General features: G+C 34.3%; 3 protein-coding genes across 3 annotated transcripts; 2 read left to right on the top strand and 1 right to left on the bottom strand.

Annotated features, from left to right (window-relative positions):
• Positions 1 to 7,868: 7,868 nt before the first annotated feature.
• Positions 7,869 to 8,500, bottom strand: LOC148041224 (uncharacterized). Its single transcript, XM_087687683.1, has one exon. It carries the CDS (start codon positions 8,428 to 8,430, stop codon positions 8,089 to 8,091), a length of 342 nt encoding a protein of 113 aa, XP_087543809.1. The 5' UTR covers positions 8,431 to 8,500; the 3' UTR covers positions 7,869 to 8,088.
• A 10,219-nt stretch (positions 8,501 to 18,719) lies between these two features.
• LOC148041225 (uncharacterized) lies at positions 18,720 to 19,805 on the top strand. The gene is made up of 2 exons (XM_087687693.1): positions 18,720 to 19,095; positions 19,188 to 19,805. The coding sequence occupies exons 1-2, from the start codon at positions 18,956 to 18,958 to the stop codon at positions 19,738 to 19,740; spliced, it is 693 nt and encodes a 230-aa protein (XP_087543819.1). The 5' UTR covers positions 18,720 to 18,955; the 3' UTR covers positions 19,741 to 19,805.
• A 3,332-nt stretch (positions 19,806 to 23,137) lies between these two features.
• Positions 23,138 to 26,024, top strand: LOC148041226 (uncharacterized). Its single transcript, XM_087680478.1, has 7 exons — positions 23,138 to 23,541; positions 23,756 to 23,968; positions 24,332 to 24,498; positions 24,703 to 24,769; positions 24,917 to 25,001; positions 25,250 to 25,305; positions 25,922 to 26,024. The coding sequence occupies exons 1-7, from the start codon at positions 23,138 to 23,140 to the stop codon at positions 26,022 to 26,024; spliced, it is 1,095 nt and encodes a 364-aa protein (XP_087536604.1).
• The last annotated feature ends 395 nt before the right edge of the window (positions 26,025 to 26,419 follow it).

The raw sequence follows: 26,419 nt of genomic DNA on the forward strand, positions 1-26,419 counted from the left end.
CTTGGATGTGAGCCATTTACTTGAAGACAAGAAAGAAGAACAAGACTTAGAGGAGAAAGATGAAAATATGTCAGAAGAAGACTTAGAGGAGAAAGATGAAAATATGTCAGAAGAAGAGCCTCCTTAACCTGCAATTTCATGAAGTGGCACATGCCAAAGGATGTGCAGGTTAGGAGGGGGGTGAATGTCAAAGGGTTTGCAGTTCATGGTATAAAACATGGAGTTCTTATGATTGCAGATAAACTTCATTAGGACACACATGAGACACTTTCATATATCATTCAGTTATTATTCCCCTACATTAGTCTTAGATGCCATTTAAGTTCATAAGTTCCTTTGTAGCTTGGCATGTAATTTTTCGTTTGTATCATGCAAATTGATAAAAATAAAATCTATGAGGCCCTTCAGCTTGGACTACAGGTGTTCTTTGATAGTTTACAGGTTATGTCACATTGGTTTATGAAGTTCATTAGCTTGGAAGATCCAACTTTTGTCAAGAGGACTCCAAAGTTGACTAGGCCCACAAGTGACACGGAGTAATAGTTGCAAAGGACTTATATGACTTGTATATGATCAATATGAACTCTTTTTTGTGTGGAAGAAGGAGAGGAGTCTAGCCCGCGTTTTGCAGTGCATTTTTCGGGCTTGCACACCTCTGGAAGATGGAGGGAGAGTTGAAGACTATGGTGAATGCTCCAAAGCATGCAAACACAAAGCAAAATGAGAATAAAGAGGAGATACAAACAAAGAAGGTAAGAGTCATTTTTGCCCCATCCATTTGGTATCACGAAAATGAGTTGTATGATAGTCCATGAAAGGGAAAAATAGAGATAAAGTATTCAACCTGCTCTTATGAGCGTCTTCTTCCATTCTCTTACCATATTCGTGTACCATTGAAGTCCTTCTTGTGCCCAAGTACTTGAGTGACTTTGGGGCAAGTCAAGAGGTGATTTTTGTCAATGTATGGGCTGAATAGGCTCTCCCAAAAACTATCATAAATAGGGCATCCATTAAAACTCATTCATTTGAAGGGGTTTCTTAAAATCTAATCACTTCATTGTGTAGACAATGCTCCCGAAACAATAGGGCATTGGTTGAGATTGTAATGAGAGACTTTTCGATGAGTTTGTATACATTTATGAGTCAAGTTTGAGGGCTGGAAATTACTGTATTAATGCAGGGCTGAAGTACATTTGTGGTTCTATTGATGCATTTTTATCATCCTTTGGACTCTATGTCAATTGTAATGAGTTCTATCTCTCTATACCTTGTATCTTGAAGTCTCAATACATGTATCTTCATGAAATGGAGGGCATTAGAGCTTGAATTTTTTGTAGGAAATGGAACAAAATCTAATATAGATCTATGCATAAACCTCATGGTTATTGATGTAATCGGATCCAAGTTTATTATGGTAAACTTGTATGACATGGCTATGTAAGAAATTGGTTCCTCTCTATCTCATCTACTCTCTCCATAACCCAAGAATCCATCAAACCCCAATCATTTTCCTCTCTCCCCTTTGAATCTCTCACTCCTCTTCTGCTCTAAACCCCGGTGGTAGACCTTCGACCTCCAACAGGATGACAACGTACCAAAGACAGTAATAAAAGTTATTTTCAACTTATCTTCTTTTGCAATAGCCATCTGGTTGTATCCCGCAAAGCAATCCATGAACGAATATATTTCCCTACATGTTAATTGGTCCAAAATCTGGTCAATAAAGGGAAATGGGTAGTATTCCTTAATTGTCTACTTATTCAACTCTCTAAAGTCTACACAAAGCTGGATTTGATTATTTTTCTTCTTCTTGATAACAATAGGTAAACACCATTCAATGTGCTGAACAGGGAAGATCAAACCAACTTGTCACAATTTTTGTAACTCCTCAAACAACATGTCCCTCTGTTTGAAAGGCATACGCCTTACTTTCTGACACACAAGATGATTACCTTCCTTAATTAGAGAGGAATGGTATGAGCAGCCAGCAAGATGGGAGGAATACCTCGCATCTCATCATAACTCCAGGCAAAGATGTCGCGGAACTCTTGGATAAGGGACACATAGTCCTCCCTTTCTTCTGAACTAAGCATGTACTCTAATTTAATTGGCCATGGATCATTTGGTGTACCAAGATCCAACTCAATCACATCCGCATCTCTTATCTTATCTTGGGGCTCTATTGGCTCATCCAAAGTTATTTGATAGATGTCCTCTGTAGTGGATCCTTCTTTTGATTCATCGCTCGATGACATCTCACTATAGCATATACATCTTCTAATGTCTCTAATTTCGTAGAGGATAGAGGAGATCTCTTGCTTTGAGGAGACTCAAGATATGCATCTACTACCACACGATTGGCACCTCTGCCAAATATCAAATGACTAGCATGTATATCCACTTGATAGTCAGATTGCAAGATCCATGGCCTTCCTAATAATACATGATAGCTTGGCTATCCTGTGAACCTAATAACCCTAAAGTCCAAAATGCATTCCACACTAGCAACGGTCACAAGGACTTTGGTAATACAACCTTCAAGTTTCCTTAAATTGTCATCAGCCATTTGCAGAATTGTGGAGGCGTCTTTTCGAATTGTTAGACCTAGTCTCTCCATCAAATCTGAACTCATGATGTTAAGAGATGATCATTTATCTACGATAGCATGATCCATTAGTGTTCCATCAACGTAAGTTGCAACCCTTGGGCAATGTTTTTCAACATGCTTCCACTAATCATCTCCTACTCGCGTAATGCCCAAAGGTTCCACGATATACCCAGTATGAAAAATCTTTTTAAATTCCTTGCACACTCCTAGAGATAGCTTAATCAGATGCAAGAGATTTAAGTCTAGTTTAACTTCACAAAGGGAACTTGCCAAATCGAATTCGTGATAATTTGCTAGAGCTCTCTTCTCTCGCCAGACCATCCTCTCTTTTCGTCATTGAACGGGCTTTGGTGCTTCCTTTTTAGCTTTTTCTTTCTCCTTGGTATTTCCTTATCCTTCTTGGTGTCAGCTTTACTTCCTATGGGTTTTAAAGGTCCCTCTTCCATGTCGACATTAAGGACTTGCATCCCTTTATTGTCTTGTTTAGGGTTTCCATCGATAGGTTTCACATTATCTTTGTCGCCTTCTCTACCCTTTTGACCTCTCGTAATGGCCCGCAAATTAGAAGCTTCAATGCCATTGATCCGTACAGCCTCACTGAGGCTAACTCTACTGTCTCTAGGTAGCTCCTCAACAGTAGCATTACCTCTTTGAAGTATTTGTTTCGGTCCATCATCTTGTTAAAGATTGTTTCCTTGTGCACGATGGTTAATACGACCTGGCTGTCTACTACCTTGCTAGAGAGAGCTAATCTTAGTCCAAATGCCCAAACTTCCCACGAATATCACATTTAACATTCGAACAATTTCTAGGGTTGTGCTAGCAGCCACACCACTTACAACTAAATCTTGATGATGCACCCTCTTCAGGGCACCTACTTCCTATCAAATTCTATTATTTTTAAATAAAATTGGCATCTATAGCTATTTTTCGATATTGTTCAAAAATCATGTCAATGTAGTGCTTCATCATATCCTTAACTTCGCCAAGGACATTAGAGGCACTTGACTCATAGCCATGATCGTCTATCTGTTGTTCCAATGGCCTAACAATTTGATTAGGCATTGGTTACTAACTCACATGAACAACATTAGGGCTTGATGCTTGGTCTTCAACATTTTTTGGAGTCATCTGACTAGCCGTAGGCATAGTTACACGGAGAGAAGCTAGCAATCAAGGAACATTTTGGACCATGCTTCCTCTCACATTCGAGTTAGTCATAGCTATCCCTTGACTTCCATTGCCATCGATCAATGCCAAATTATTTTCTGAAACTAGACCCATATTAAGATTGGTTCAAGAGACATAGGCCGCTTGTAGTCGGGATTCTACTTCTTGTACTCATCTAATAGCAATGTCTATATCTGGTAAGGTGACACTGCTCAACTGCACCTAAATACTGAAGTCTAGACCATGCAAAAAATATTGTAGTTAGGTAGCTGCTAGGATAGGGATAGAGGCATGCAATTTATGAAAGACCTCTTTTAACTTCTTGGCATATGCTCAGATATCCTCATGTGGCTCTTGACGTGCCACATTTAGTACATGTAGCCAATATTGACCACCCCTTTCAAGGAAAAACTCCCTTCAAAAGAATGCAAAGAATAGATCAATTGTGGTTATGGTTCTAGCCTCTAGGCTGTGATACCACACTGTGGCGCATCCTTTCAAAGTCATATTTAGGAACATCATTAAGTGTCCTTCATCTTGAGTTCGACAATTGAATATCAACTTCTAGAATTCGTTAACGTGCAATTCCACATCTTCTTCTGCTAACCCATTAAAGATGGGTAAAGGGAATTCCAAAGCTGGCAAATCTGTCATTCCAGCAGGTATAGCATTAGATTGTGCCGCCATGATAACAACCGGATTCGCTACAAGGGTTCGTGCAATCGGAACTATAGCTCCACTTGAAGTGGATGGACTGATTGAAATGGGAGAAGTACTAGAGCTTCCTCTCCCTAATAGACAGTGCACTGAGCTAGGGTTATTAATACCACGCCCTTGCAAAGATTTTGGGCCACTCCTTTCTACAGAGTATATTCTGTTTATCTCAGCCCGCCGTCTAGCTCGTTCAGCCATTTCTTGCTTTTCGAGCTTCGCTTGACAATCTTGTGAGTCTAGCTCACTAATTTTTGGCATACACCAAAGAATAGGTCCCAATCAACCAAGGTACGGAAACCGCCACTTCTAGGCAGCTCTCGACAAATGCACCACCTGTCAAGACCTAAAACAAACCCGATAGTGGCTATAGGCACTAGCGAGGCCTCTTTAACACTCACAAGGCAACCCCACATAGCCTCACAACCAGGAGCATCCAAGGGACACATTTCCCTAATCGCTACTGTAGATATTGCGTTTGTAGTGGAGCGTAGTCCAAGGATTGCCCTTTCTTACTCCTCAGAGGGAGATTCCACATGTCTTGGTATAATATACCACGAAACACAAACATAGGAGGCAACCCCTTGATGACTGAATGTTGCGGCCCCACTGCAGCAATCCTATATCTTTTGGGGATTGGCCCCAAGATGCGGTGCTCTAACATAAAGAACACACGAAGAATCTTCACTCTTATATTTTTTGAACAATCCATGAGATTTAATAATTTCTTACCAAGCTTTCCCCAAGAAATCGTTCATCTACCCTACAACTTGGGTTTCCTCACATACTCCATGAAGGTCAGTGCTTAGAAAACAATTGCAATGTGTCCAGGTTTGATACCATGTTATGCTCAATGCAATTGTGGATGACCATTGTGCTCAAGTATTTTATCATCACAAACCAGCTAGGTGAAGTGCGAAAACAACCCTTTGATGATTTTCCAACTAATAGTACGTGCAGCATGATAGAGACTAGCACCGAATTCCTTCTTGCTACTAGTCTCCTAACTCAAATGATAGCCCGTCCTATATGTTATGCATAGAAAAATAGATCAAATTTTGAATCATTTTCAACAACTAACCACTTTTAAAAACCCTCTTCCCTCCTACCATTTAGGTTTTGCACTCATTGGGTAGGTGTAATGTTCATTTTTATGTAATTTTTCATATAAAATTTGATAAAAACATACTCTAACATAGAAATAAGGCTTGAATGAGGCTTGATTGTCATGCTCCAGCCTTGTTTATGTTCACGTACATAAGCTGTATTTTTTTCTAGTTTTTTAGGCCCAAAAACTAAAATTTCCCTTATTTTTTCTATTTTTTCCCATTTATTTGTTCATACAAAATGTGGTATTTTTTTATTTATATGACTTGACTGATCATATTGATTGAACACTGATTTTTATTAGTTTTTTATCCCATATGAATTCCATTTCTCAACTCGAAACGGGAGAAATCTTCACTTTAAAAAAAAATTTAAGACACATTTTAGGTTTTTAAATTATTAATTACGACTATATACGACTATAGGTTCTACATTTTATCATATACAACCCTCAAACATGATTCATACAAATTTTCTTTCCATATGCGCATCACTAAAGCCATCAAATATCAAAATAATGCAATTTTCATTGTAAAATTTGAGCATACTACTTATTTGCATGGTGCTTGTTTTCATGCAATGATTTCGAGTAGCCAACAGACTCTTTGTCAATTCCCTGATAGCCCTAGACATTGACTCTCATCCTCCTTTCAATCTTGGAGTAATCCGGTCCATGTTGGCCAAACAAGCATCCTCCATCGCATCCTCTTCTTAATTTTTTGTGTATGAAGCACCTCTTAGAGGAGAGAGATGGAGGAGAGAGAAAGACTGACTTTTTTTCTCTCTGATCAGGTAGCCATTTCACAAGGTGAAGGCCGCGATTAGGAGTGAGAAATTCGAGGAGGAGGTTGCGCTGATCAGTTTCATGGCTTCTTTACAGGCCTATAATGCCTCTTCCCCACAAATCATCGCCATATGTGGGGGCGACATCATCTCGATGCTATTTTGAAAAAAACAACACTCCCCCATAAATTTAATTTTTTTTAGAGGGACTTAAGACACCCCCAAAGTCCATGCCCAAAAAGTTTTAATATTTGCCCCCTTTCCTCTTTGTCCTCTCCAGCCTCCCATCCGACCTCCGTTTTGCATTCTATAAATTTCTGCCAGTTTATCTTGAGGTCTTGAATTGCCGATCACTTGCTCCCATGCTTGATCCAACATTTGGAAAAATTATGAAAAATCCACAAGTGCTCTTCGAAACTGCTTTGAAATCCCATCTTCCGCGGCTCATAAAAATTACCAAATCCATATTTACTACTGACGAGGTCAAATTCCCTCTTAAATTTGTTCCTCTCTACATCTTTCCCGCACTTTAACGACCTTTAAAATCCGCTCTCAAGTCCCATGCTAGAGGAACTATGTTCATTCCCTTTGGGGCTTGATTTGTTAAAGATACTTTGTCCATCCTGAATGGCTAAGTGGGATCTTTGGTTACTATTTTATCATTTTCCCTGAAAGTGATACCATGCTCGAGTTTGTGCTACTATGGGAGCATCCATGGAATGGCCTTCGTAAGTAATAATCCATGGGAGTTTGAGAAAAGATTAGAAAGTAAAAGTGATGCTAGGATGGCATAGTCATCTTATATGACCCTTAATAGTGATAACTTTTTAGAGGAAAATATACCAAAGTGCAATTTCTAAGATCCATAAAGCATTGGATGATATCTATGTATGTGGAAACCCATTGTTAGAGAGGAAAGTTCTATTGGGACCTATCTTCTGTTCTAGAAAAATGGTGGTAAATGAGAATAGACTTGCTTAAGTACCACTAGTAGTAGGGGATGGGGTGGACTCCCTATTGCATAGCATAGGACCCGTAGACCATTCTATGAGATAGCATAAAACTTAGGATCATAGATTCTCAAAGGAAATGACCAATAAATAGGTTGTGGACATTATAGATATTAATCTCTAAAATTCTCTCGTGCTCTATGGACGTGTGTGTATATGTAAATATATGTACATATATCAATCACACCATTGGAACTCAATGTGGCGTATAGTTAATGCTTCCATGATTTTTTGAAATTTTAATACTATAGCTAAATGGTAATCGAATACACAGTTTGTGTACTAATGCACTACGTAACTTGCACAGAGTAGTCCCTCCGTGAGACATCCCAATACAATGATTCAGAGGTCATGGTGCTAGATTAAAGCGGAAGAAACGATCAGCGTTTGCACAAACCGGCACGACAGATGATTGTGAGCTAGGGACAACTTGATCAGCGCGCGCAATTAGTTGTAGCCTTAAAGTTGGGAACTCGAAGAAACTGAAGGTCGAGGGCGGGAATGATATTACGAAGGGGTGAAAATAACAAGAAGTTACAGCGAGGAGAAAATATTGTAGCTGCGGCCTCTGGGAAGCCCCAACCAGTAGCTCTACCTCCATATTCCAAAATATCGTACTATTATTGTTTCTCGATTGAGAGACGTTATATTATACTTGGCTGCTGTGAACTACGTCCCCTCACCCCCTCCCTGAGATCATCAACGGGCGCCGCAGAAGGAGCCGGAGACACCGCAGCCACGGACGATCTTGGAGATGACGGAGGAGCCGATGCCGGGCGGGATGTTCTGGCAGAGGCAGGCCACGGTGGCGGGCTTGATGGAGCGCACCACGCCGCAGCAGTTGCGGTCCGGGCGTGCACTGCCGCTGGCGAACTGAGCGCACGCCGATGCCAGCGCATTGATGGTGCCCTGGCACGCTGGAGCCGCCTCGGCCATCTCACTAGACAGCACTAGCGCCTGCAGGAGAACTAACACCAGCATGGCCGGCATGATGATATTCTTGCTGATCGGAACCAGCTTCTTCTGCAGCAGCTGGGCCATCTCTATCTCTCTCTCTCTCTCTCTCTCTCTTTCTCAACCTCAAGTGAGCAGAAGTAGACCAAGTGTAGACTGCGCGCTCCTCCCTTGCCCCTCCTCCCTGCTTTATAGCTGTAAGTGACTCCTGGCTCTCTATCCTCCACAGTCAACATACTCTGGCCCCTCTCTTTATTATCGTCAACGATCTCTTTATTTGCATGCGTACGGCGCGTCAAGCAAATTTTTTAAAATGACGAACCAGATTAGCTTCCTGAACATTCGATTTTCGTAAATGTTAGGTGCAAACGCTATGTGAAATGTCACAAAGACCAAGAGACACGTAAGAGGATGATAATTTTTCATAGGCGGCACTAAAACTAGTTGCAAGTGGTAGGTGAAATGTCGCAAAGAGGAAGAGACAAGCACTAACAGGATGAGAATTCATAGAACCTCTAATCTCTAATCTCTATCTCTAATCTATACTACATTATTATTTTGGTTAGAGGTTCGGGTATTTCCCGAACCTCCATTTTTCTCCCGAACCTCCACTTCTTTTCCAAGCCTCTACTTCCAACCAAAATTTGAATTGCATGCGCATGAAAAATTTGAATTGCATGCAATGGTGGCTTTAATGCCCCCCACGTCTTCCCCTCCTCCCTCTCTCATGATGAGGATGATACATGATAAATATACGAGCTGCCTTCGATTCTTCGTTGTTCAGTGTTTGTGCAGGTTGGATCGTGCGTTGGGCGTTGAAGGTTCTCTCTCTCTCTCTTGGGCGTTGAAGCTTGAGGCGTTGAAGCAGGGCGTTGAAGCTTGAGGCGTTGAAGGTTCTCTCTCTCTCTCTCTCTCTCTCTCTCTCTCTCTCTCTCTCTCTCTCTCTCAGTCGTTGGCCTTCGCCTCTGCCTCCGCCTCAAAAATCCACCGCCCCGTCCCCCCCCTCTGGCGAAATCCGCCCCCCCCCCGGGGCCGCCTGGGCACGCGGCCCTCCCAGTCCCAATAACCCCCCCCCCCCCCCCCCCCCCGCCCACCCCCCCCCCCTCCCCCCCCCGCCGGCCGCTGACGCATTTGCGCCCCCCCCCCCCCCCCCCCCCCGGCGCCTGGGCACGCGGCCCCGCCCGCCCCCCCCCCCCCCCCCCCCCCCCCCGGGGCGCCTGTTAAGATTAGTTATTATTAGTTTTTTATTTTTTATTAGTTATTATTAGTTATTAGTTAGTTTTTTATTAGTTATTAGTTATTAGTTATTAGTTATTAGTTATTAGTTAGTTTTTTATTAGTTATTAGTTAGTTTATTAGTTATTGTTCGTTTATTAGTTATTATTAGTTTATTTAGTTAAGATTAGTTTTGTTATTAATTAATATTGTAGATGTTAATGTTTATTATTAGTTTTGTTATTAATTAATGTTGTGTTATGTTAATATGTAGATGTTAATGTTAATAATAATATTATTATTATGTTGTTTTATGTTATGTTAATATGTTGTTTTTATGTTAATATGTTGTTTTATGTTATGTTATTGTTTATGGTAATGTTAAGGTTATTGTTTTATGTTATGTTTATGTTATTGTTGTTATTGTTTATGTTATCGTTGTTAATGTTATGTTGATTGATAGTTGTGAATGTTATGTTAATGTTTTTTATGTTATGTTATGTTATTATTGTTATTGTTAATTAATTGTCTTCTATCCAATTATTATGTTGTGTTATGTTATGTTTATGTTTATGTTGTGTTATTATTGTTAATGTTATGTTATGTTTATGTTTATGTTATGTTATTGTTGTGTTATGTTATGTTATTGTTGTGTTATGTTATGTTTATATTTATGTTATGTTATTGTTGTGTTATGTTATGTTTATGTTTATGTTATGTTATTGTTGTGTTATGTTAATGTTAATTTTATTAGTTAATGTTAATGTTTATGTTATGTTAATGTTAATGTTTAATGTTTAATGTTTGTTTATTTGATGATTTGATGTTATGTTATCTATTTATTAGATTATTAGTTATTTATTTATTAGTTAGTTATTATTATTAGATAGATTATGATTATGATTATTATTTTTTATATTTATTAATGTTAATGTTAATGTTAATGTTGTGTTATTATTGTTAATGTTATGTTATGTTTATGTTTATGTTATGTTATTGTTGTGTTATGTTAATGTTAATTTTATTAGTTAATGTTAATGTTTATGTTATGTTAATGTTAATGTTTAATGTTTAATGTTTGTTTATTTGATGATTTGATGTTATGTTATCTATTTATTAGATTATTAGTTATTTATTTATTTATTAGTTATTATTATTAGATAGATTATGATTATTATTATTATTTTTATGTTATGTTGTTAAATTTATTAGTTAATGTTTATGTTAATGTTTAAAATGTTTGTTTATTTGATGATTTGATGTTATGTTATCTATTTATTAGATTATTAGTTATTTATTTATTTATTTATTAGTTATTATTATTACATAGATTATGATTATGATTATTATTATTATGTTATGTTGTTAAATTTATTAGTTAATGTTTATGTTTATGTTATGTTAATGTTAATGTTTAAAATGTTTGTTTATTTGATGATTTGATGTTACGTTATCTATTTATTAGATTATTAGTTATTTATTTATTTATTTATTAGTTATTATTATTAGATAGATTATGATTATTATTATTATTTTTGTGTTATGTTGTTAAATTTATTAGTTAATGTTTATGTTTATGTTATGTTAATGTTAATGTTTAATGTTTGTTTATTTGATGATTTGATGTTATGTTATCTATTTATTGGATTATTAGTTATTTATTTATTTATTTATTAGTTATTATTATTAGATAGATTATGATTATTATTATTATTTTTATGTTATGTTGTTTATGTTTATGTTGTGTTATTATTGTTAATGTTATGTTATGTTTATGTTTATGTTATATTATTGTTGTGTTATGTTAATGTAGATTTTATTAGTTAATGTTAATGTTAGGCATGTTTGTTTATTTGATGATTTGATGTTATGTTATCTATTTATTAGATTATTAGTTATTTATTTATTAGTTATTATTATTTGATAGATTATGATTATTATTATTATTGTTTATATTTATTATTGTTAGTTATTAGTTATAGTTATAGTTATTATTAGATAGATAGATTAGTTAGTTGGATTAGAAGTTAGAAGATTAGATAGATAGATAGATAACATGAGTATTTTACTATAATTATAATTATCTAATCTAATCTAAATAATCATATCATAATAATCATCATTCATCATTCATTTCATAATTATTTTATTTTATTATGTTTATTATTATCTAACTAGCTAATTAGTTTTATTATTGGTTTATCTAAGTAATTTATTTTTTAGATTTTTTAGATTTGTTTATTGTTGTTTGACTAACTAATTAGTTAGTTTTATTGTTAGTTTATTGTTATCTATCTAATTAGTTTATTAGTTTATAGTTTTTTATAGTTTATTTATTGTTATCTAATTAGTTTATTAATGTTATGTTAATGTTAATAGTTATAGTTATGTTAACATCTATCTATCTAATTATTATGTTATGTTTATGTTTATGTTATGTTATGTTAATGTTGATGTTGATGTTGATGTTGATGTTGATTGATGTTATTAGTTAATGTTTAATGTTTAATGTTTATAAGTTTAAGGTTATGAATATGATGATTATGATTATGACTATTTTATTATGTTTATTGTTATTTTTTAGATTTAGATTAGTTTATTAGTTTATTGATGTTATGTTAATGTTAATAATGTTAATGTTAATACTTATGTTAATATCTATCTAATTATTATGTTATGTTATGTTTATGTTTATGTTAGTTATTATTGTTAATGTTATGTTATGTTTATGTTATGTTATGTTAATGTTGATGTTGAGTTGATGTTATTAGTTAATGTTTAATAATCTTAATTTATGAGTTGATGTTTATAAGCTTAAGTTTATGAAAATGATGATTATTGATTATGACTATTTTATTATGTTTATTGTTATCTATTATCTAACTAACTAATTATATAGTTTTATTAGTTTATCTGATGATTAGTTTATTTTTTAGATTTTTAGATATTAGTTTAATGTGTTGATTATTAACCAATGATTTTAATGTGTTGGTTATTAATTAATAATAACAATAACAACATAACAACATAACAACAATAACATTAACATAATTAGTTTCTTAGTTTACTAATTAGTTTATTGGTTTGTTTATTGTTATCTAAATAGTTTATTGTTATCTTTATCTAATCTAACTATTTAACTAAGAATAGTTTATTGTTATCTTTATCTAATCTAGCTATCTAACTATCTAACATTAAACATTAACTAATTAGTTTTATCAGTTTATTGTTATCTAACTAATTAGTTAGTTTTATTAGTTTATTGTTATCTATCTAATCTAATTAGTTTGTTTATTTGTTTATTACATAGATAGATAGATATTAGATTAGATAAACTAATAAACTACTATTAGATAGATATTAGATTAGATATAGTCTTAGTTTATTTATTGGTTTACTAATTAGTTTATTAGTTTGATAATTAGTTTATTGGTTTATTTATTGTTATCTAATTAGTTTATTGTTATCTTTATCTAATCTAATTATCTAACTAACTAATTATCTAACAACAATAACATAACATAACATTAACACAATTAGTTTCTTAGTTTACTAATTAGTTTATTTGTTTATTTATTGTTATCTAAATAGTTTATTGTTATCTTTATCTAATTATCTAATCTAACTATCTAACTAACTAATTAGTTTTATCAGTTCATTGTTATCTAACTAATTAGTTTTATTAGTTTATGAAAATGATGATTATGATTATGACTATTTTATTATGTTTATTGTTATCTAACTATCTAACATTAAACATTAACTAATTAGTTTTATCAGTTTATTGTTATCTAACTAATTAGTTTATTGTTATCTAAATAGTTTATTGTTATCTAAATAGTTTATTTGTTTATTTATTGTTATCTAAATAGTTTATTGTTATCTTTATCTTTATCTAATTATCTAATCTAACTATCTAACTAACTAATTAGTTTTATCAGTTTATTGTTATCTAACTAATTAGTTTATTAGTTTATGAAAATGATGATTATGATTATGACTATTTTATTATGTTTATTGTTATCTTTATCTAATCTAACTATCTAACAACAATAACATAACATAACATTAACACAATTAGTTTCTTAGTTTACTAATTAGTTTATTAGTTTATTTATTGTTATCTAAATAGTTTATTGTTATCTTTATCTAATTATCTAATCTAACTATCTAACTAACTAATTAGTTTTATCAGTTTATTGTTATCTAACTAATTAGTTTTATTAGTTTATTGTTATCTATCTATCTAATCTAATTAGTTTGTTTATTTGTTTATTAGATAGATAGATAGATAGATATTAGATTAGATAAACTAATAAACTACTATTAGATATTAGATTAGATAGATAAACTAATAAAACTAATCTAAATAATAAAATAAAAAATAAAATAATATCTTAGTTTATTTATTAGTTTACTAATTAGTTTATTAGTTTGATAATTAGTTTATTGGTTTATTTATTGTTATCTAATTAGTTTATTGTTATCTTTATCTAATCTAATTATATCTAACTAACTAATTAGTTTTATCAGTTTATTGTTATCTTATTAGTTTATCGTTATCTAACTAATTAGTTTTATTAGTTTATTGTTATCTATCTATCTATCTAATCTTTACTAAATATTAGATAGATAGATAGATATTAGATTCTATCTAATCTAATTAGTTATTAGTTAGTTATCTATATCTAATTTGATTAGTTTGTTTATTTGTTTATAAGATAGATAGATAGATTACTAAATATATTAGATAGATAGATATTAGATTAGATAAACTAATAAATAAACTACTATTAGATATTGGATATTAGATTAGATAGATAAACTAATAAAACTAATCTAAATAATAAAATAATATCTTAGTTTATTTATTGGTTTACTAATTAGTTTATTAGTTTGATAATTAGTTTATTGGTTTATTTATTGTTATCTAATTAGTTTATTGTTATTATCTTTATCTAATCTAACTAATTAGTTTTATTAGTTAGTTAGTTAGTTAGTTTGTTTATCAGATAGATTTATTAGTTAGTTAGTTTGTTTATCAGATAGATTACTAAATATTGTTATCTAACTAATTAGTTTTATTAGTTTATTGTTATCTAATCTAATATCTAATCAGTTTATATCTAACTAATTAGTTTATTAGTTTATATGATGATGATGATGATGATGATGATGATAATGATATGGTGATGATGTTTAGATTAGTTAGATGTTAAGGGTTATTGTTGTTATTATTATTATTTATTTAGATTTAGATTTTATTTAGATATTATTAGTTTATTATTGTTTGGATATTATTAGTTGGATATTATTAGTTTTTAGTTTATCTAATTAATTATAATATGTAATGATGATGATGATGATTATTATTATTATTGTTGTATTGTTTATTAGTTTATTTATTGTTAGTTTATAATTAGTTTTATTAGTTTATTGTTATCTATCTATCTAATCTAATTAGTTTGTTTATTTGTTTATTAGATAGATAGATAGATAGATATTAGATTAGATAAACTAATAAACTACTATTAGATATTAGATTAGATAGATAAACTAATAAAACTAATCTAAATAATAAAATAAAAAATAAAATAATATCTTAGTTTATTTATTAGTTTACTAATTAGTTTATTAGTTTGATAATTAGTTTATTGGTTTATTTATTGTTATCTAATTAGTTTATTGTTATCTTTATCTAATCTAATTATATCTAACTAACTAATTAGTTTTATCAGTTTATTGTTATCTTATTAGTTTATCGTTATCTAACTAATTAGTTTTATTAGTTTATTGTTATCTATCTATCTATCTAATCTTTACTAAATATTAGATAGATAGATAGATATTAGATTCTATCTAATCTAATTAGTTATTAGTTAGTTATCTAATCTAATTAGTTAGTTAGTTAGTTATCTATATCTAATTTGATTAGTTTGTTTATTTGTTTATTAGATAGATAGATAGATTACTAAATATATTAGATAGATAGATATTAGATTAGATAAACTAATAAATAAACTACTATTAGATATTGGATATTAGATTAGATAGATAAACTAATAAAACTAATCTAAATAATAAAATAATATCTTAGTTTATTTATTGGTTTACTAATTAGTTTATTAGTTTGATAACTAGTTTATTGGTTTATTTATTGTTATCTAATTAGTTTATTGTTATCTTTATCTAATCTAATTATCTAACTAACTAATTATCTAACAACAATAACATAACATAACATTAACACAATTAGTTTCTTAGTTTACTAATTAGTTTATTAGTTTATTTATTGTTATCTAAATAGTTTATTGTTATCTTTATCTAATTATCTAATCTAACTATCTAACTAACTAATTAGTTTTATCAGTTTATTGTTATCTAACTAATTAGTTTTATTAGTTTATGAAAATGATGATTATGATTATGACTATTTTATTATGTTTATTGTTATCTAACTATCTAACATTAAACATTAACTAATTAGTTTTATCAGTTTATTGTTATCTAACTAATTAGTTTATTGTTATCTAAATAGTTTATTGTTATCTAAATAGTTTATTTGTTTATTTATTGTTATCTAAATAGTTTATTGTTATCTTTATCTTTATCTAATTATCTAATCTAACTATCTAACTAACTAATTAGTTTTATCAGTTTATTGTTATCTAACTATCTAACTATCTAACATTAGTTTATTAGTTTGATAATTAGTTTATTGGTTTATTTATTGTTATCTAATTAGTTTATTGTTATTATCTTTATCTAATCTAACTAATTAGTTTTATTAGTTAGTTAGTTAGTTTGTTTGTTTATCAAATAGATTTATTAGTTAGTTAGTTTGTTTATCAGATAGATTACTAAATATTGTTATCTAACTAATTAGTTTTATTAGTTTATTGTTATCTAATCTAATATCTAATCAGTTTATATCTAACTAATTAGTTTATTAGTTTATATGATGATGATGATGATGATGATGATAATGATATGGTGATGATGTTTAGATTAGTTAGATGTTAAGGGTTATTGTTGTTATTATTATTATTTATTTAGATTTAGATTTTATTTAGATATTATTAGTTTATTATTGTTTGGATATTATTAGTTGGATATTATTAGTTTATCTAATTAATTATAATATATAATGATGATGATGATGATTATTATTATTATTGTTGTATTGTTTATTAGTTTATTTATTGTTAGTTTATAATTTGTAATTTATTGTGGTCTTATTTTATTTAGATTTAGATTAGACAAGATAAACGTTTTAGGATATGTGGGTAAAACTATCCTTTGTCTCATTGATTGCAATTCGTAGGGCATTATTCAAGTTAGAAAACTATTGTTAATTATATTACTATTTACTTATTCGTGGTCGTGACTTTCATTGTTGAGAGATACAACTATCCTTCAGATCAACTCATTGCGATCTGTGGGGTTGGCATGGATGTGGTAGCCCTTCATGGCATTAAAAATTCGTTATTGACGTTTTTAAACTTAGGAGATTGTTTAGTGTGTGAATTATAATTTCATTGGCAGGGGTGGGGTATGATTTTCTAAGAAAGGATATTAGTTGGTGTGCACCGTGCAATGTTAGGTGCACCACCTAAAATACCAACTCATTGGTCATTGTGGCGTTGGCTTTGATCCTTGACTTTTCTCATTATAAAATGGATACATTCATTGTGACAAAAAGCCTAATGTCTCAATTAGGAAGCCATGAGAATTTGCTTGAAATCTAATCCAAATGCATCTTGAAGACCCACTTGAGTCCTGTGTGGGATAAATCTAATGTCAATCTAATGTCATCTACGATCTTTCACTGTTTGAGCATTGGAAGTTAATGCACGTATGTTTAAATTTAATGCATTGGAAGTTAATCTAATGTCATCTAGGATCTTCCATTCTTTTTAATTTTTAAGATAAGATAAGAATAGTTGATATGCACTTGGATGTTGACGTATGTGTTTTGCGCAGCATGGAAGAAAAAAATGCGTCTGTAGCAAATGTTGTGCAGTGCGCTCCCAGTGTGCAAACGAATGTGTGCAAAGGGAAAGAGGTTATAAGGAGGAAAGCAATTCGTCGTGCACTTAGGCATGTTGGAGGATATGAAAGTTCTGTTAGTTTTTTGAGATTCATTCATCGCTTCGATGGGCTTGAGAAGCAAGTGAAGGCACTGTTTCGACGTCAAAGGGCTTCGATTCCTCTTGATGAAAGCATTGATAGCCGTCTACAGAGGATTGAGAGAATTTTGGAGGAGAAATACGAAGGGAACCTTTGTGATGGGGTGAGGATACATGATGAGTTGGAAGAAATCAAGGGTTACATGGGCGAGATATATGAGCATGTCCGAAAGTATTGGCCACGTATTGGATCCTTGGATGATCATGATGAGAAGATGAAAGATCTTATTGACAGTGCTGGTCGTATAGAGGATGGCGTATGTGAGTTAATTGCTCACAAGAATGAAAATGTTTCCCTTGATGTGCAACTTACTTCTTTGAAAGTTTCCCTTAATAGGTTTTCGGCAATGTTAACCCAGATGAATCACCGTGTGGGTTCATTCCCTTTCACTCGAGAGCATTGCCCTTGATATGCAATTTGCTTCTTTCAAAGTTTATCTGGATAGGTTTTTGACAATGTTAACTTGGATGAGTCGCCGCTGCATAAGCACATCCTTGAAAACCTCCATTTTGAAAAACATTGTCTATCTCTTTCAAATTGAAAATTGCTACATACTTGATATATATAATCTTTGTAAGACTTTTTAAATGAGTTGTGTAAAGACTTCTTAAATTGATGAAAACCTCCATTTTAATAAACATTGTCTATCTCTTCTAAATTATTAAGATTTTTTTATTTTTGATCTCAGTTTGATAGTTTAGATTTTCATATTTTCACCTTGGTATTCATCTTTGGATCTTTAACATGTTTGAGCCTTTGCCAAGATCTATGTATGGATCTAAACGAATGAACATCCATTAGTAGGGCTTGCACACACAGCGAGAGAGAGAGAGAGAGAGAGAGAGAGAGAGAGAGAGAGAGAGAGAGAGAGAGAGAGAGAGAGAGAGAGAGAGAGAGAGAGAGAGGGAGGGAGAGGGAGGAGGTAAGGCATGGCTATATATTTGGTGAGTGTCATGTGTACATGTGGATGAATGGACATCCATTGAAGAGGGGAATCATTAATTGGATTTTGGTGAGCACTGTGTATGTGTGTACCCATGCATGATTATTTACACGTGTTCGTGTATGACTGTTCTTTTGTCTTGGAGTCCAACACACTTTCAATTTAGGGTTTTCAATTGGAAATGTGTTTGTCTTCAATGGCTTTGAGATTTGAGGTTTCTCTGTTGGGACTCTTATACTTTATTGAAAGTTTCGTGCAGTCGTCATGGAACAAAGCAAAGCTATGGACGATGTTCCAGACATAGTGCATTCGACTCCATTGAATGCAATTGATTTGGTTGAATCAAAGAAAACAACGACAACATCATCTCTTCGACGCTTGCCTGCTTGGAGTCGTTCGCATGGGTATGGGAGATAGTTGTTATTCTAATAATTGTATTTTCACCAAGCTATTTTGTTCTTTTTTTGAAGATAGTCATTTGTGTATTTTGTTGCAGCCAAAATGTGGAGTTTAATAGAGTGAATAAAGTTAATGTGCGAAAGATGAAAGAAGTGGCGAGGCAACAGGGAGGCCATGTTAGTAAATTCACAAGGACATCAACGATCCGAAGAAACACAAAGGCTGCTTCAAGTTCTTTGGAGTTTAAAAGCCTCGAGACCAAGATGGATGAGTTGATGGAATTGCAGACGAGTTTATCCACACGTGTCGATCATGCACTTGCTATTTACTCTGCAGAGTTGCATGAACAAGCTAAGGGTTTATATGGTGTTGTGTGCGAGACAAAGCACACCCAGAGTGTTCTTCAACAAGTGTCGAGTGGTTTGGGCGGTGAAGTAAGAGAACTTTCAGCAATTGTCTCTGAGACAAGTAGGTTGATGAATTTGTTGTTGAATGATATGTGGGCATCGTTTTGGGGGCATGGAGATGATCGTGAGCCTATGATTTGCCAGAGGGGTTGTCGACTACCGTTTTTGCAGTTCCAAATGAATGTTAATAGGTTCAATGCCTTGCTACAACAATTGAGTCGTCAAATGAACGGTCCCAATTGAGGGGGATTTACTTGGCTGAGGCTTATGATCTATTATCGTCTCGCTTATATCTTGCTTGGAAGTGCTTGGACCAATTTTTTTTTTGTAATGATGTGTGCTTCCTTTTTGTGAAGCTTATATTGGTTTTAATGTAACGATGTGATATTCTCTCTCTCTCTCTGTATGGTTTTAATGTAAGAATTCTATGGTCTAATTGTAATATTCTCTCTCTCTCTCTCTCTCCAGTATTTGGTTTAATTTATTGGTTCGATTTATTGATCTATATCTATAGTAGTTTATTTATAGATATAATTATTATGTCTTGCAATCTAGAGAGAAACTTCATTGGTTTTTGCTATGTAGTATGTATCAAAGAGTAATATTTTCTGAAAAATATGTTTCAATGTCTAGGAACTTGCTATGTATCATAATAAGATTGTGTATTTTTTCTCTTTTCAAGAGTTTGTAAATATTAAGTACATTTTTATTTTTAAGTATATTGTCTCTTTCTTGAGGTTTAAATTGTCGTAGTATTTTTTGGATTATGTGATTCGAGATTGATTTTGCTTTTAAGTCTTTTTGAAAATATACTATTCCCAATCAAGACTCTCCTTGAAATAATGCATGTTTTCTCTTGATGTGCAGGCTCTGTGAGAATCCAAATAATATGGGATTAAATAATCAGAGAACTAGCAGGGATTATGTGTTGCGTATTCATAGGCATAGACTCAACTCCACACGATATAGATGACGACAAATTGCTAGGCTTATGGCTCAAATGGCAAGACATGACCGGAGGGGGTATAAAGAGATGTGTTCTACTATAGTTGAGTGCCGGAACGTTTTGCAAGGAGGGGCTCTAAATCATGATAGCTTGATTCGTGAGAGACTTCACAGCTTGATTGAGCAGCAATTTGCTAATGATTATAATTGTGATGTTGAAAATCACCTGAACTTAGGAAATGCTGTGATTAATGAGTCACGTGTCAATAATGTACCAACCTTTAGTGCTCGAAATGGAGGTTTTTGCTCCATTTTACATGCTTTGCCTGCAATGGATATTCATCCTGCAACTACAATATTGCTATTTCAAGATCCGATTGTGCATTCCATGGGAAGTCTTTCTGAGATGTGTGAGCGATGTTCAGCTAAATTGTGGAGATGTGAGGCTCAAGTGCAGGGGTCAGTTTTGTTCGGTAAACATTGTTGTCGAAATGGAAAAGTAATGTTGCCACAGTTGCAATATCCACCACAACTATTGCATGATTTGTTGCATGGTATGCATCCTCAAAGCAGAGTATTTAAAAATAATATACGAGCATATAATAGTGCTCTTGCATTTGTGTCACTTGGTGCCAATGTTGATGAGCTTTTGCCTGTTGTGGGAAATTCTTATACCTTTAGAGTGCATGGCTCTATTTATCATCGTATAGGCTCTTTGATTCCTAATGTGCAACGACAGGAAAGGCCAAGATTTGCACAACTTTATGTTTATGATACTGAGCATGAGTTATCTAATCGGTTGGATGTTATGCCTAATTTATTGCCAAACTTGCTTGGGGAGCTTCAGTCTATGATGCATCAACACAATGCATATGCACAAGCTTTTAGATCCGTGGGTATGCAATTGCAAAATAATCCCTTACATGATTTGAGAATGACTATTTTTGGGGTTCAACATGCTAATAGACAATACTCAGTTCCAGTGGCAACTGAGGTTGCGGCTATCATGCCAGGACAAGGCGATGAGAATACTCTTGATCGTCGAGACATACATGTTTATAGTCGGGATGGATGATGTATTGCTATTTCAAACTTGCATAGGGCATATATGCCAATGCTATACGTCCTTCTTTTTCCTATGGGTGATGATGGTTGGCATGTAAAGGTACCTTATAGTGGTGTTAATGTTCCAATTAATATACATGGATTATCTAATAAGGACTGTGTTACTCAGATGCAATTTTATGCATTTCGACTACAAGTGCGTGAGGACACTGAGGTGTGCATGTTGCGGGGTGGCCGATTGTTGCAACAATTTATTGTTGATGCTTATTGTAGTATAGAGCAATGTAGGTTAGCTTGGTGTCGTCAAAATCAATCAGTTTTACGCTCGGAAGTTTATAAGGGCTTAGCAGATATGGTGGGAGTGATGGATGATGGGCCGATGGGGATTATTGGTGCCTCTGTTGGTAAAAGGGTGGTTTTGCCGTCTTCTTTTACTGGTGGGCCAAGACACATGTATCAGTTGTATCAGGATGCCATGGCTATAGTGCGAAGTAAGGGAAAACCTGATCTGTTTATAACGATGACATGTAATCCAAAGTGGTTAGAGATAACTAATGCTTTGTTGCCTGGACAGACTGCTTATGATCGCCCGGATTTGACTGCTCGGGTATTTCATAAAAAACATGCTGATATGATGCATACATTGTTGAAAAGGAATCTGTTTGGAAATGTTGCAGGCTATGTTAGTGTGATTGAGTTTCAAAAGCGGGGGCTACCACATTCTCATACTTTGCTAATTTTGGAGCACCCTTTTAAACCCTCTGAAGCATGCCATTATGATAGATTTGTTTGTGCTGAGTTTCCTGATAGAGAAAAGTTTTCAGCTTTGTTTGAAACTATCTCAAAATGCAATGTCCATGGTCCTTGCGGTGTAATGAATCCCAAGAGCCCTTGCATGCGCAATGGTCGATGCACTAAAAAATTCCCTCGGAGATTTGTGAATGTGACAACTGTTGATAGCTCTGGCTATCCTGTTTATAGAAGACGAGATGATGGAAAGACAGTCACAATAAAGGGTAATACTATTGATAATCGATGGATTGTTCCATACAATCCGTACTTGAGTAAAAAATACAATGCACATATAAATGTTGAGGTATGCTCAACGGTGGCAGCTGTCAAGTATTTGTATAAGTATATATACAAGGGACATGATCGTGCAACGATTAAATTTTCTGTTGGAAACTCAGGATTAAATGGTACGACCTTTCGTGAAGTAGATGAGATCGAGAGTTATTTAGATGCACGGTATGTTTCTGCTTCGGAAGCGTGTTGGCGAATATATGACTATGCATTGCACAATGAGAAGCCTGATATACAGCGGTTGCAGGTGCACTTGCCTGGTGAGAATTATGTGGTGTTTCAAGATACAGACAATATATCACATGTTATGCAGAATGAAGATATCAGGAAAACTACTCTTACGGAATGGTTTGTGTGCAATAGTGTTCATCCAGAGGCTAGAGCTATACGGTATCAAGACTTCCCGATGTATTGGGTGTGGAATGCACAACGAAAGGTATGGACGAAGAGAAAGCGTGGAAATACGTGTGGTCGAATATACTTTGTGCCGCCCACATCTGGTGAGCGTTATTACTTGCGAATGCTCTTGACAGTGTCTCGAGGATGTATGTCTTTTGATGATTTGCGTACTGTTGGCAACGTGGTGTACAACACCTTTAAGGAAGCCTGCATTGCAAAGGGCATGTTAGAGGGTGATGATGAGTGTGTTGTGTGCTTGGAAGAGGCTGCATCTGTACAAGTTGGTGCCCAGTTGCGTGCTTTGTTTGCTGCAATTTTGGTCTTCTATGAGCCTGCACAGCCTGGTCAGCTCTGGGATAGGTTTATATCACCGATGGTGGAGGATATTTTGTATAAGTTACAGCTAGAGCATGTGCATATATCTTCTGCAGTTCTACAACAAGAGGCATCAAAGAGGGCTTTATTGCATCTTCAGGATCTTTTGCGACAGCATGGGCGAAGATTGTCTGACTTTGATGGATTGCCAGAACCTCATCGAACAGATTCTCAGTTGTGTGCTAACCCTCTTTTAGAAGATGAATATGCATATGATATACTGGAGCAACGTAGAGTTTGTGTTTGTATGGAGGCAATGTTGAATGATGGACAGAGGGTTGCATATGATGCAGTTATGGGTGCCATTGGTGGAAACTTTGGGGATGTTTTTTTTTTTGGATGGTCCCGGTGGGTCTGGAAAGACGTTTCTTTACAAGTGTTTGCTTGCTAGGTTGCGCAGTGATGGTCATATAGCATTGGCAACGGCATCATCTGGCATTGCTGCTTTGCTTCTGCAGGGCGGTCGTACTGCTCACTCAAGATTTAAAATTCCATTGGATCTATGTAATCGATCCACCTGTAATATTCCTGTTCAGAGCGATCTTGCTCAACTTCTCAGACAATCGAGCCTTATTTTATGGGATGAGGCTCCCATGATGCACAGGTTTGCATTTGAAGCTGTTGATAGAACTTAAAGAGATATTATGGGCTGTAATAAACCATTTGGTGGAAAGGTTACTTTGCTTGGGGGTGATTTTAGGCAAATCTTGCCCGTCGTGATGAAGGGTTCTCGTGAAGATATTGCTAATGCGGCACTGTGTTGCTCTCATTTATGGCAGTATGTTAAGGTGCTAAGGTTGTCTGGGAATATGAGAATGTCAACCGTTGGTGGTGTAATGGATAATGGATTTGTTGGTTGGATTCAAGGGATAGGGGATGGAGTGGGTATTACGGAGAATTGTGATAAGTTACATATTCCATCTAGCATGGTATTGAAAGGGTGCTCTATTGAAACCTTGGTTAATAGTGTGTACGGTGAAGTATCCGTGGTGAGAGACTTTGGGGCATATTTTAGTGAGCGTGCTATACTTGCAGCACGGAATACAGAGGTGGCTTCTTTGAATCATTGTGCATTACAATCAATGCCAGGAGAAGTTGTACAGTACTATAGTGCGGATTCAATTGCAGAGACAGGTGATAGCTCATTTTTATACTCTGTAGAGTATTTAAATACATTGGATCTTGGAGGTGGATTTCCTCCCCATCTATTGTTGCTAAAGATGAATGCACCTATTATTCTGCTTAGGAACTTAAATCCAGCAAAAGGTTTGTGTAATGGTACACGGTTGATGTGTAAGGCATTCAATAAAAAAGTGATAGATGCTGAAATAATAACAGGGACAAATGTAGGGGAGCGAGTTTTTATTCCTAGGATCACTTTTATTCCTGGCACCTTGCAGTTTCCGTTTGCTATGAGGCGGAGGCAATTTCCTATTCGATTGGCCTTTGCTATGACAATCAATAAGTCGCAAGGCCAGACATTGTCTGTTGTTGGTCTTTACTTAAAGACACCAGTATTTACACATGGACAGCTGTATGTTGCATTTTCAAGGGTGAAATCCTCATGTGGTGTGAGGGTGTTATTAGATGAGGATGGAAGCACTGTGAATGTCACGACGAACATTGTGTACAAGGAGGTACTTCAAAAGATGCAATGAGGTGCATTGCTTTTTTGCAAAGATGCATACGGAGATGAGTTTTTTGGAGAGTGGAAGATATGCTTGCATTTTTTTAGAGATGTATCTATTGAATTTTGATGGCTTCGTAGTCCTTGCTTGGTGTGTAGGTGAGATAGCCTCAAAGCTGTATTCGGTTGGCATATACTCGATCGTAATTGAGTATATATTCCCTGCACTGTATATAAGTGTTTGCTTGACTTTTGCAGATGCCTACTCCAAGCTGGGGTTATTATCCAGCTTCTGAGTATCAGAAGGAACTGCAGTGTAACTTGCGCGCAGTGACAACGGATGATATTATAAGAAGAACGCTTGCAAGGGTCATTGAGCGTTTGTATGATGATGTCAACATAGAGATTTTACTTCCAGTCTTTATTGAGGTGGTGCATTGTGGGTATACTCAATGCTTTCGAGTGCATATGGGTGAAGCTGAGCAAGACAAGAGGTTTCGGCGATCTCACACTGATAGAATACCAAGGGGGTGGTCGGCGTATGAATTTAAGGATCTCAGTTGTTTTGTGACGCTACATCAAGCTGTGACAATGCCTGCCAAGGGGTTTGCAAGTGTTAAGCCAGGTATTGTTATTCCAATATTAAGTGATCTTTGTCAATATTGTTGGATATGTTCATATTTACGTTGTGAGCTTTTAAAATTTTAGGTGCAAGAAAGAGAGGAAAGACTATCATGTCCCCTGTACCATCACCGGGACGAAGAGTGGCAATGGGACTTGCTTCTCCTGAGCATGCTGTGTTGGAGGATGGAATTTTCCCCAGTGATTCCTCAAAGAAAAGAAAGCTTCATTTTGGTTAGGCCCAATGAAAAGTTTCAACATCTTTGTAGCGTTTGGATGTAGATATGTATCTATATCTACTTATTATAGGTGTAGATACTTGGATTTATGGTACAAAGTTTTCGGCTCTGAAGCAAGGTTTGGTTTTGGGCTTTACTTCACCTATCTGTATTTGATGCTTGGATATGCTTAAACTTTGTGGTTCCTTTCAGCGTAGCAATGTTATTTCTGATTGTAACGTCGAATGATCATGAAGAGCTACTTCTAGCTATTGCGCATAGCAGGTGTTGTTGTTTTAATGTTGAGTGGTGATTGGACTTGCTTCGCCTGGCCATACTATATTGAAGAGCGGAAATACTATTATGTCCCTGTACCATCAACAAGACGAAGAGTGGCGATCGGACTTGCTTTGCCTGGCCATGCTATGTTGGAGAGTGGAAAATTTTCCAATTATTTCTCAAAGAAAGAAAAGCTTCGTTTTGGTTAGACCCTATGGGAACTGTAAATTTTTTTGTAACATTTGGATGTAGATGCATAGGCACAATCATGGAGTGACACTTTGTGGTTTGTTGATACTTGAAATTGTGG

The sequence above is a fragment of the Lygodium microphyllum genome, chromosome 1 (genome assembly GCF_053477565.2).
Source record: "Lygodium microphyllum isolate KBCC chromosome 1, Lygodium_microphyllum_v1.1.10, whole genome shotgun sequence".
Lineage (NCBI taxonomy): Eukaryota > Viridiplantae > Streptophyta > Polypodiopsida > Schizaeales > Lygodiaceae > Lygodium > Lygodium microphyllum.

Coding starts and splice junctions, on each gene's coding strand:
- LOC148041224 (XM_087687683.1), bottom strand. CDS start 8,430: ATGGCCCAGCTGCTGCAGAAGAAGCTGGTTCCGATCAGCAAGAATATC.
- LOC148041225 (XM_087687693.1), top strand. CDS start 18,956: ATGGAACAAAGCAAAGCTATGGACGATGTTCCAGACATAGTGCATTCG. Junction 19,096..19,187: donor GCTTGGAGTCGTTCGCATGG/GTATGGGAGATA, acceptor ATTTTGTTGCAG/CCAAAATGTGGAGTTTAATA.
- LOC148041226 (XM_087680478.1), top strand. CDS start 23,138: ATGTCTTTTGATGATTTGCGTACTGTTGGCAACGTGGTGTACAACACC. Junction 23,542..23,755: donor CATCGAACAGATTCTCAGTT/GTGTGCTAACCC, acceptor TTTGCTTGCTAG/GTTGCGCAGTGATGGTCATA. Junction 23,969..24,331: donor GAGGCTCCCATGATGCACAG/GTTTGCATTTGA, acceptor CTTGGTTAATAG/TGTGTACGGTGAAGTATCCG.